Source organism: Anomaloglossus baeobatrachus, chromosome 1 (assembly GCF_048569485.1).
Source record: "Anomaloglossus baeobatrachus isolate aAnoBae1 chromosome 1, aAnoBae1.hap1, whole genome shotgun sequence".
Lineage (NCBI taxonomy): Eukaryota > Metazoa > Chordata > Amphibia > Anura > Aromobatidae > Anomaloglossus > Anomaloglossus baeobatrachus.
The window spans coordinates 207536319-207548713 of NC_134353.1; the positions used below are offsets into that span (position 1 = coordinate 207536319).

The window sequence follows — 12395 nt, forward strand, 5'->3', positions numbered from 1 at the left end:
GTGAAACTGCCTGCTGCGTAAGCACAACAAACACAGTCATCATCTAGACCTAGCTTCCTATCCCACTTTGCAGGGGACCGTGGCACACCACTGTTGAAGCCAGAACAGTGCAAACAACTGGTCAGCTGGATGGCAGATAATGCTTCAATCTGTTTCCCAGCACCAACCTGTTTTTCACATGGTCCAGCTTCACTAGCTAGAAGTTTGGACCAATAATCCTAACCCTGATCCTCATTCCTCCCACCATGGAGAGCCCTAGGAAACAAGTGATCTCATACTGGGACACTCTAAGGAGCTATTTGCATTTACATGTATTGATTCTGTCCTCTTACCTGCAAGTTTCAAGAGGGTCATAAGGAGATTATGTGCAGTGATGCCCAAATATTTGAGCAGCCACATTCAGATGATGATGATGGGGAATGGCAATTACTATCTCAAGAGTTGGATGATGATGATGAGACACAATTGCCAACAAGTCATGTTGTTAATTCAACAAGTCAGGAGAACCAGAGTGTGGAAGTGGAAGACAAGATGGTGGACATTGAAGTCAGTAGACAGCAGTGATGAGGGGGAGTGACCCACAGCACCACAACTGGCAGGAAGAGATACTGGTGTAGCAAGAGGGAGTAGGTATTATACTGTTTCAAACAGCACACAAACACACAAGCAAATTCACACACCAAGGGTTAGGTGTTCCCCAGTCTTGTGCTTTTTTAAAAAAAAGTGAGGATTCAAAAAAAACCCAGTCATTTTCAACCTGTACTGTACCAAAATCAGCAGGGACTTGACCACTACTAGCTTGGGCACTACCAGCATGCTCAGGCACATGTTATCAAAGCACTTTGCTAGGTGGGCCAAATGCCTGCGTTCAGAATCAGTGTCTGCGGGTGACACCACTGCCTCTTGCCATGTGCTTCGCCCTTGCCAATTCTCTGTCCAGGTTGCAGGCATGGATGCATCCTGCCCTGCACCTGTCGCACATTCTCAACTACCATCAGCAACCATGTCCACTTCCTAGTCCCAAAGCAGTGTTCAGCTCTCTCTACCCCAGGGCTTGAAATGCAAGCAGAAATATGCAGCCACACACCTACAGACCCAAACACTAATATGGGCTTTACACGAGACTACCGATCGTGCGATGCATCGTTGGGGTCACGGTTTTCGTGACGCACATCCGGCATCGTACATGATGTCGTCTCGTGTGACACCTCCTAGCGACGCAGTATCGCTCACAAATTGTGAGTCGTGTACTCGTCGCTAGGTTTCATAAAATTGTTTAATTAAAATGGCGCCGGTTGTTCATCGTTTCCGTGCATCACACGTTGCTCCGTGTGACACCACGGGAACGATGAACACAGCTTACCTGTGTCCCGCGGCACCCGCCGGCTATGCAGAAGGAAGGAGGTGGGCGGGATGTTTACATCCTGTTCATCTCCGCCTCTCCGCTTCTATTAGCCGGCTGCCGTGTGACGTCGCTGTGACACCGAACGTCCCTCCCACTTCAGGAAGTGGACATTCGTCACCCACAGCGAGGTCGTCCGGAAGGTAAGTGCATGTGACGGGGGTTAAACGAGTTTGTGCGCCACAGCCAGCGATTTGCCCGTGACGCAAAAACGACGGGGGCGGGTACGATCGCTCGTGCTATCGCACGATAGATTGACTCGTGTAAAGCAGGCTTAAGGCTACAAGTTCCAGTGGCTGTTTGGTGACAATTGGCTGTAATGGAGTTCATTGACTGTCATGGTCCTTTCGTCTCAGGTTGCATGGGCCACAATTTTGACGGGGGTTAAACGAGTTTGTGCGACACGGGCAGCAATTTGTCCGTGACGCACAAATGATGGGGGCGGGTACGATCAATTGTGAAATCGCACGATCGGTCATCTCGTGTAAAGCAGGCATTACACTTAATGCATAGGATTTACCAGTGTAAGAGTCCCACTTTTTTTAAAATTGTGAAAAAAAACCAAAACTGAGGCCTTTCTCTACATGTGTTCCAGGGTGTATTGCAATCCCTCCTTTAATCACTTCACTACTTATGATGTACCAGTAAGTCATAAGTCAAGCATGTTGCCTTAAATGCGGCGAATCCACATGCTTACCAATACATGTCACCTGATTAGCAGACATGTGTAGCTAACAGGCGGGGGTGGATCTCCAATGCACCCACTCCTGTTAACTAGTTAAATTCTGCTTTCAGTCTCTGACAACAGGATTTAACGAGCACCAGAGGGAAGCACATTACTGGGGTGGGTGGCATAGAGCTCTGTGGGGCCAGAGATACTGCTCTGGGGTGGCAGCACATATGGCTCTGGGATGGCAGTGCATATGGCTCTGGGGGCCCACGCATATGGCTCTGGGGTGGCAGCGCATACGGCTATGGGGGTCCCATACAGCTCAAGGGGGGCACCTACTGCTCTGAGAGGGCCCATACAGCAAAAGAGTGGGGGCCCATACAGATCAGGAGTGGGGGCCCATACAGATCAGAAGGGTGGAACTTACAGCTCAGGGGAGTGGAACATACAGCTCAATAGCTTAGGAGGGGGGGGACCCCATACAGATCGGGGGGGAGGGTGGAACATACAGCTCAGGAGGGGGGGCATACAGATCATGGCGGATGAAAAATACAGCTCAGGAGGAGGGGACCCAATACAGTTTGGGGGATGGAAAATACAGCTCAGTAGTGGGGCCCATACAGATCGAGTGGGGGCCCATACAGCTTGGGGGGAGGGGCACAGACAGCTCGAGAGTGGGGGCCCATACATCTCAGGGGGAGGGGCACATACAACTCGGGAGTGGGGGCCCATACAGCTTGTGGGGGGGAGGGGCGCATACAGCTCAGGAGTGGGGGGCCCATAGAGCTCGGGGGAAGGGACACATACAGCTCAGGAGTGGGGGCACAAACAGCTGAAGGGGGAGAGGCACATAGAGCTCAGGAGGCCAATACAGCTCGGGGGGCGGGGAGAGGGGCCCATACAGCTCAGGAGGGGGAGCACCATACAGATCAGGAGGGGGAGAAACCTAAAGCTCAGGTGGAGGGGGGCCCCATACAGTGCAGGAGGACATACTGTGGTCAGTGTGGTGGGGATGCTGGCTCTTTATCTGTGGGACTGGCAGACAAGCCGTAACTTCTTCCACAGATTGAATTCAATGCAGGAGGAGCACGGAGCATTCAGCAGTGAATGCTCGGTGCCGGTGTGGCTTAAAGGGCCGGCAGCTGCACTATCCAGTATCCAGAATAGTGCGGCTGCCAACCCAAGCACTGCGGTCCCCAAAACTCAGCCTGGGGCCCGAAGGACTGAAGAGTGGGACCCCCAAGCTGTCCCAGGGCCTCAGAATTTGCCCACGCCATGACTGTGATTTCACCACAGGTCCTGCTACAACTGTGGAAACTGCAGAGCTCGCATCTGTGCGATTAATGCAGTTTATGATGGAAAGGCTGGGGGCCCATCAGAGCATGGGGGCCCAGTCTGACCGCTCTATTGCTGGCACTGAGAACCAGCCCAGCCCGCAGTAATAAGCCCGCGCAATACAAAACATGGGGGTCCACTGGGGACCTGGAGCCCCGGGGCCCACTGGAGGATTCCGCGGTGCTCCGGTGGGCCAGTCCGACGCTGAGCAGCGCCAATAAAGTTCCAAAGAAATTCAAGCTGTCCTGCAGGTGCAGGGTGAATTGGTGTCAGTACAAACTATCTGTCAACATTTGAATGAAATTAAACGCTATGACAGGAGATCAAGGACGACCCCACTCCTGACACAGAGACAAAAAGAAGTTAGACTGCAGGTTGTCAAAATATACATGAGTAAGCCAAAATTCTTCTGGGAAAGCATCTTGTGGACAGATGAGACCAAGATAGAGCTTTTTGGTAAAGCTCATTATTCTATTGTTTACCAAAAACAGAATGAGGCCTACAAAGAAAAGACACAGTGCCTACAGTCAGATGTGGTATAGATTTAAGGATGTTTTGGGGCTGTTTTGCTGCCTCTGGCACTGGATGTCTAGACTGTGGGAAGGGCAACATGAAATCTGAAGATTACCAAAGGATTTTTAGTCACAATGTAATGCCCACTGTCAGAAAGCTGGGTTTGTGTCCTAGGTCATAGATCTTCCAGAAGGACAATGACCCCAACTGTACTTCAAGAAGCACCCAGATCGAAAAAAGCGCTCCAGAGTTCTGACGTGGCCAGCAATGAGTCCAGATCTAAATCCCATTAAACACCTATGGAGAGATCTTAATTTCACTGTTGGGAGGTGTCTTCAAATATGACAGACCTACACCAATTTGCAAAGGAAGAGTGGTCTAAAATTCCAGTTGAAAGGTGTAAGAAGCTTTTTGACGGTTATAGGAAGGGACTGATTGCAGTTATTTATTCCATAGGGTGTGCAACCAAAATTTAAGATGAAGGTGCCAACAATTTTGCCCAGCCCATTTTTGAAGTTTTGTGTGAAATTATGTCTAATTTGCCTTATTTCTCAGATTTTTGTGTTGTTCCAATACACACAAAGGAAATAAACATGTGTATAACAAAACGTGTAATTGCAATAATTTTCGGGGGGAAATATTTTATTTTCTGGAAAAATTTCAAGGGTGCCAACACTTAAGGCCGCTTTACATGCTACGACATCGCTAAAGCAATGCCGTTAGGGTCACGGATTTTGTGACACACATCCGGCCGCGTTAGCGATGTCGTTGCGTGTGACACCTATTAACGATTTTGAATCGTTGCAAAAACGTTCAAAATCGCTAATCGGTGACATCCCCCCAATCTCAATTATCGTTGCTGCTGCAGGTATGATGTTGTTCGTCGTTCATGCGGCAGCATACATCGCTATGTGTGATGCCGCAGGAACGAGGAACCTCACCTTCCCTGCATCCACCGGCAATGAGGAAGGAAGGAGGTAGGCGGAATGTTACATTCCGCTTATATGCAGTAATAACAAGAAGGATTTGCGGGGCACTACTTCCACTGAGGACTGTCCACATCAAACAACCAACGGCTAGTTGCAGAAAACACACACGGTGCTATTGATCTCTGCTGTGACAGGAGAAAACTTCCAGGTCGGACTATACTGAATACAGCTACGGGGTGCTTGTTCCAAAAGTATCAGAGCATGAAACATTAAGCACAGGAAGAAAAAAGGAACAGCACTCACCGGTAATTGCTGTGAAGTATTCTTACAAGACAAGACCCGTCGAAGCCCCACCTACAGGGGCGAAACGGCCGTAGTCTCTTTGTGCTAACCATCCTCATTCCCTCCCTGTAAAGCCGAAGCATGTATCCTCTGACCATGAAATAAACCTGAATACTTCACAGCAATTACCGGTGAGTGCTGTTCCTTTTTTCTTCCTGTGCTTAATGTTACATTCCGCTCATCTCCGCCCCTCCACTTTAATTGGGCGGCCGCTTAGTGACGTTGCTGTGATGCCGAACGAACCGCCCCCTTAGAAAGGAGGCGGTACGCCGGTCACAGCGACGTTGCTTTGCAGGTATGTGTGACGGGTCCGCACAATTTTGTGCGCCACGGGCAGCGATATGCCCGTGACGCACAAACGATGGGGGAGGGTACGCACGCTAGCGATCTTGCTAGCGAGATCTCAGCGTGTAAAGTGGCCTTTAAGGTGGCTTTACACGCAGCGACATCACAAACGAGATGTCGTTGGGGTCACAGAATTCGTGACGCACATCTGGCCTCGTTAGTGACTTCATTGCGTGTGACACGTAAGAGGGACCGCTAATGATCAAACATACTCACCTAATCGTTGATTGTTGACACGTCGTTCAAATCTCAATTATCATTGATGGTGCTGATCGCAGGTTGTTCGCAGCACACATTGCTACATGTGACATCCCAGGAACGAAGAACACCACCGTACCTGCGTCCTCCGGCAACAAAGTGGGTGTGACTTTCCTGTGGCTGCTCTCCGCCCCTCCACTTCAATTGGACGCCTGCCGTGTGACGTCGCTGTGACGACACACGGACCGCCCCCTTAGAAAAGAGGCAGTTCGCCGGCCACAGCGACGTTGTTAGTCAGGTAAGTATGTGTGATGGGTGCTAGCGATATTGTGCGCCATGGGCAGAGATTTGACCGTGACTCACAAACGACGGGGGCGGGTGCTTTCACGAGCGACATCGCTAGCGATGTCGCTGTGTGTAAAGCAGCCTTTATGTACATCTGATTTAGTTTTGTTCAGTTTAAAAATGTTTTTCTTCAGTTTTCAATAGAAGCTGAAACTTTTAGGATGAGGAAGAGTAAAACTTTGTTCACATCTTGGCATGCATTTATAATGAAAGTCATGCTGCTTGCCAGATGTTTTGTACAATAGACTCCAATGACTTATAATGCAGTCCTTCAGGGTTCAGTCGAGGTCTCTATTGTTTTAATAACCAGAATAGAATTGGGGATGGAGGCACATAAAACCCTAAAGGACAATATGAACACAGACTTAGGGCTCCTTCACACGTCAGCTTTTCTCATGCAAGTGCAATCCATGCTTTTCACGGAGAGCACTCGTACGTATATGATATTGAGCCAAGTGTCAGATCAAACTCGCCAATAAAAATATATAAATTCATGCAAAAATGAAACAACACTTAGATGCCTTCTCTATCCTGATCACTTTTGATAGGAGAACCTTGAGAAATGTCCATGAGACAAACTGATGAATCGATAACCAAATTCTGATGGTAAAATCCGACACATTGACAAAACTGTGATGAATCTCTGATAACACTCTGACCAAAACCACTGATGAAACGCCAACAATTTTTTATGCTCTAGAAGAATCACTGACATGTGAAGGAGCCCTCAAGGACACTTAGGGGTACTTTGCACGTTGCGACATCGCAGGTGTGATGTCGGTGGGGTCAAATCGAAAGTGACGCACATCCGGCGTCGCTGTCGACATCGCAGTATGTGAATCCTTTTACATACGCTTAACGAGAGCAAAAGCGTCGTTATCGTATGATTGGTGTAGGGTCCGACATTTTCATAATTTTGCAGCTGCGACGGTACGATGTTGTTCCTCGTTCCAGCAGGCAGCACACATCGCTGTGTGTGAAGCCGTAGGAGCGAGGAATATCACCTTACCTGCGTCCCGGATGCAATGAGGAAGGAAGGAGGTGGGCGGGATGTTTACGCCCCGCTCATCTCCATCCCCCTGCTTCTATTGGCCGCCTGCCGTGTGACGTCGCTGTGACGCCGTACGACCCGCCCCCTTAGGAAGGAGGTGGGTCGCCGGCCAGAGCGACGTCGCAGGGCAGGTAAGTGCATGTGAAGCTGCCGTAGCGATAGTGTTCGCTACGGCAGCAATCACAAGATATCGCTGCTGCGACGGGGGGGGGCGGGACTATCGCGCTCGACATTGCAGCATCGGCTTGCGATGTTGTAGTGTGCAAAGTACCCCTTAGAATCAAAGCAACAAAGTCCAACCTCATTCAGACATCAGTGATATTTGTTGTATGGAAAAAACGGACAGATTTTCATCTGTGTTTTGGATGAAATCTTCACTAGTATTACATTTTTTTATCATTGATGTTTCTTCTATGCTACAAAAAAATAAAGGATGATTCTCAAGCTTTTCCTATTAAACAAGCATGAAAAATGGACGGCACTGTTATGCAACGAAGATTGCTCCCTAATGGTGCATACCCATGATCAGTGTTCACAGCGTTCTGGATTGAGCGTTTTTTTCACTGCATCCAAAACACTGCGTTCTACCCAGTGGATGGATTTATAGACATCCCGTGCCCACTGTGTTTGTTTTTCCCGCAGCATAAACAAAAATAAAATAGCTTAGTGTAAAACATGATAGATCAACAAGAGACAAAAAACACAGTGGATGATTGCTCGAATGTTAAGGAACTGCAGTAATCATGTGAAAAAACAGTCACATCACCCACCAGGAGCAGCACCAGGAGAAGAGTATACTTTTTTAATTTTCTATGGGACCCTGTAGCGGACAACCTCTTTAAATCCCAATGACCAAGCACTTTGGCTTGTAAAACATGGATCAGGAATCCTTGTCCTCTCAATAGAGAAGGTCCCAAAATGTTTGCAACACTAATAATACCATTACAATTTATGACATGTATCCACATAAAACCATATGTCACTTCATTCAAAACTTCCACAGCATCAAATGTAGTTAACAGCAGTATTGTACCCGAAATGGTGTGTTGATTCTGCTGACCAGCGTGTCAAGGATCTGAACATTTTCATGCTGATAGATTAAAATAAAGCGGAGAAAAATCTTAAGTAAAATTGGTTCTGAGACACTTCGTAAGAACAGGTCCAGATATGCAGTCGTGGTCATCACTTCTTCCACTGTCACCTAGAATGAAATGCAAAAAGGTTTTAGAAATAAAGGTAAATTAACTTTGCTCAAAGAAGACCTGTTTTAGAATGGCTTTGTAATATATGAAAGAAGTGAACTCTCCAGGAAAGTCTGTGATGAGCCATCAAACATAAGAAACTGAGTAAGACAGAAGTAGGCGTAGTTTAGGACCTTCCACCAACACTACAGTAGCAGCTGACTAAATTGCGACAAGAGGTAGAGTTATTATGTGGAATTTCAATTATTTTTAGCAAATTGTTCATGACAGGCAGGTTGAGTACATTCAAATGGAACCTAATAGGGACAGAATCTGGAGTGGAGAAATAGGAAGAACTAGAAGTGTCACACCAAATTGGGTCAATCAGAAAGACAATCAAGACGATAATCCGAAGACTTCTACATATAAGAACTTACTTTGCAATATTGAATATAACAATGTTGCTTAGCCAAAATGATGATCCTTAAGAGGGTGGTCCGGCAGCTAAAATGTCCTTTCTAAATATCTATCCTTACACCCTAACCACTATTGTAATTTGCTTTATTATAGTTACCCTACACTTCCCCCTATTTAGTTAATCCCTATTTGTGTACTTCTTACTGCAGTTCATGTGACATTTCATTTGAGAGGTGTTGCATACTCTTTGCTGGCATTGTAGCTTCTGTGAAAGAAGACGTCATCAGTAGGCTGATGTCACTCATTGATTTTATCTCTGCCCCCGTTGACGCCATCTTTCACAGACGCTACGGCTGTGACAGAGATAGAAGCAGAGTGCTAGTGCTGCAGTCACATCTTCCACAGCATCCATAATTATGGGTGCAGGACATATTCATAGGGAACGGAGATTCAAGAAACTAGTAAGAAACTGTAGCGCCGGCCCCTGGTGGTGTTCTCTTCCATATGGTATATGCTGCGGGGAGTGAGTGCAGCCCCAGCCTCCTGTAATGTCACATTTGAGACTCCAAGGGAGTCTCCATGGGGAGAAGCATAGGGTAATGTATAATAAAGTAAATTACAAAGTGGTTAGGGTGTAAGGATGGCTATTTAGAAAGAACATTTTAGGTGCTGGACCATCTCTTTAAGATGTCCTACTAAATTTGAACATTAGATACTTTTATATAGTGAAGCCATTATGAAGCACCCATTTATTAAATATGTTGTTACAGTAGCAAACTGTGACCTACAAAAATAATGGCTTCTCAGATATGAGTCACTTTTAGAGCAGGACCCAGATGCACATGTAGGCCATGAATTGCTGTACATCAGTACATGATTGTATTCCAGAGTTACTCAAAATACAGCATACAGTATGATGTAACCTGAGACATCTTGATCTTGTTATTTAGGCAATAGACTAGTAGATGAATAGACTAGTATATTCTAACATTTTTTTTCATGGTAAAAACTAAAAGTGTAGATAATTTGAGACAATCTTCCGATAATATTCCTCAAGCACATGAGCTTTGACAAGGAACCATGAATCTACTTAAAGGAATATAGCCTTGTGCTAGATCTGCTACCTACTAGTAATAATTATACACAGTGTGTCCACCCATATCCTGTCCACCGCCATTAACTTGAGAACGGCAGCTATAGGCATAGAAGTGGCATCTAGATATAGTAAAGCAGCCATGCGCTACGCAATAAAACCACTTATAGCGCCACCTGGTGGAAAACAACACAATTAGCATTATTATCTCGAAAACAGAACGATATAGAGAAAAAAAGTGAATTAAAAAATTGTAGGGCATCATCAATTCAATACGAATCGACACCTTGCATACAGAAATGCTATGATATGAAACTCATGAACCCCCCAAAACATTTAATGCTAGTAACGCATATGGCGCTTATTTAACTTTGATGCTCAAAGTGGCCACCATCAGCTGCAATGCACATCTGGACAGCATACTGTATCTTGCTGCACATTGTGCAATATGGTAGGTGACACGTTTGCACAAGCATCTGTAATACATCGTCGTAGGTCCTGCAATGTTGGTGAAGGGGTCGCATACATCTGCTGTTTGATGTGACCTCACTGAAAGAAGTCCAATGGGGTCAAGTCAGGTGAGCGTGGAGGTCACTCCATGCAGCCACCATACCCTATGACTTGTAGGAAGGTCTCCATGAGGTATCGCTTCACGTCCGCAGCCTTGTGAGTTTTACACATTCTAATCATAGCATTTCTGTATGAAAGGTGTCGATTCGTACTGAATTGATGATACCCTACAACTTTGTAATTCACTTTTTTTCTGTAGCTCATTCCGTTTTCGAGATAAAATGCTAACTCCGTTGTTTTCCACCAGGTGGCGCTAAAGGTAGTTTAATTGCGAAGCGCATGGCTACTTTACTATACCTAAAGACCACTTATATACATATAGCTGCCGCCGTTCTCAAGTTAATGGTGGTGGACAGGATATGAGTGGACACACTGTATGTCTGAGACACTCAGTGCATTTCTCAGGGAGTTGTAAGTTACATTTGCTGCATATTTTTGGTAAAATGTGTTATAAAGACTTCAGAAAATTGTGGGTCTTATTTATTCTCTAATTTTTAATGTAGTAATGTGGGCCGCTGTTATGGGATGCATGGTATAGTAGACACCAGTGTCTCCCTGTCCAACATAATTAGACCAGAATCCTATATACCAGCTGAGGAGATGACATATTACCAGGCCTCAATTTTTATCATATATAACATGGAGTATGTGCTTTCTCATCAGAAAAAAAATGTCCCTATGGTCATCTCAATACGCACAGAAAAAACACCAGCACTGAATTTCATATGACACATCTATAATGTGAATGCTACCATTACCTGAAAGCCTCATTCAGACCAGATGTCTGTTTTTCACTTATATGTTCTAGTTGTGAAAAACACAGATAGAACACGTATCCATTATAATTTGTGAAGCTGTTGACTTGCCCATGTTGGGTTTTTTTGTAGACCATATATTTGCAAAAAATCAAGAATATATGTCCATTCTTTATCCACATCATAAGTCTATGGGTCTGGGAAAAATCACTTACAGCACACCGATGCCATCAGTTTGCAATCCATGTGGTGTATGCGGTTGGCATTGCAGGGATACATTTACACCACCATATTTTCTGTACAAGTGCTGTCCATGAATAAAAACATGAAACGAGCCTTCACAGAAGGCATTCAAGCTAATATTATTCAAGAGGGCTGTTCGGATGACAGTTGTTCACATGATCATGGTCACATAGTTATGCAAAAAAATTGCAGGATGCATTAGTCTCTTTGAATTGTCTGTACAGTATCCAATTTTTATGTGTACATTGCAATTATTAACAAACATTGTCTTGAAAAAGTATTAGTACCCGTGAACCTTTCCACATTATTTCACACTTCTTCCACACACTTAAATGGATTTTATGTTATATACCAATAAAAGCTAACATTTATGAAGTGTAAAAGAAATTATACATATTTCAAAATATTTAAAAAGTATAAGTCTAAAATTGTGATGTGTATTTGTATTCATCCCCCTGTAGTCTGATACCCCTAACTAAAATTATGAGTCATCCAATAAGTAAATGTAGTCCACCGATGTGTAATTTATTCTTGGTATAACTACAGCTGTTCTATGAAGGTTGTGGTAGTTTGAAAACATTAGGGATCAAACAGCAGCATGAAAACCAAGGTACACCTCAGAGAGGTCAGGGATAAAGTTGTGGAGAAAAGAAAAGCAGGTTATTAAAAAATAGTCCAAACTTTGAATATCTAACGGAGCACTGTTCAATCAGTCATCCAAGAATGGAATGAGTATGGCAGCACTGCAAACCAACCAACACATGGCCGTCCACCTAAACTGACACCCCAAGTAAGGAGAGAATTAATTAGAGAAGCAGCCAAGAGGCCCATGGTCACTCTGGAGGAGCTGCAGAGATCTACAGCTCAGATGGGAAAATCTGTCACCAGGACAACTATTAGTCATATACTACACAAATCTGGCCTTTACGAAGAGTGGCAAGAAGAAAGCCATTTTTAAAAGCAAGTCAAAAAGTCCCAATTATTGCTTGCAAATAGCCATGTCGGG

General features: G+C 45.2%; 1 protein-coding gene across 1 annotated transcript in view; it reads right to left on the reverse strand.

The window, feature by feature from the left end:
* The window catches only part of FHIP1A (FHF complex subunit HOOK interacting protein 1A), a 358441-nt gene that overhangs the window by 46604 nt on the left and 299442 nt on the right, over positions 1 to 12395 (reverse strand). The window contains exon 7 of the mRNA XM_075335558.1: positions 8164 to 8331. Within this exon, the coding sequence (XP_075191673.1) occupies positions 8164 to 8331 (168 nt within the window). The remainder of the gene's footprint in view (positions 1 to 8163; positions 8332 to 12395) is intronic.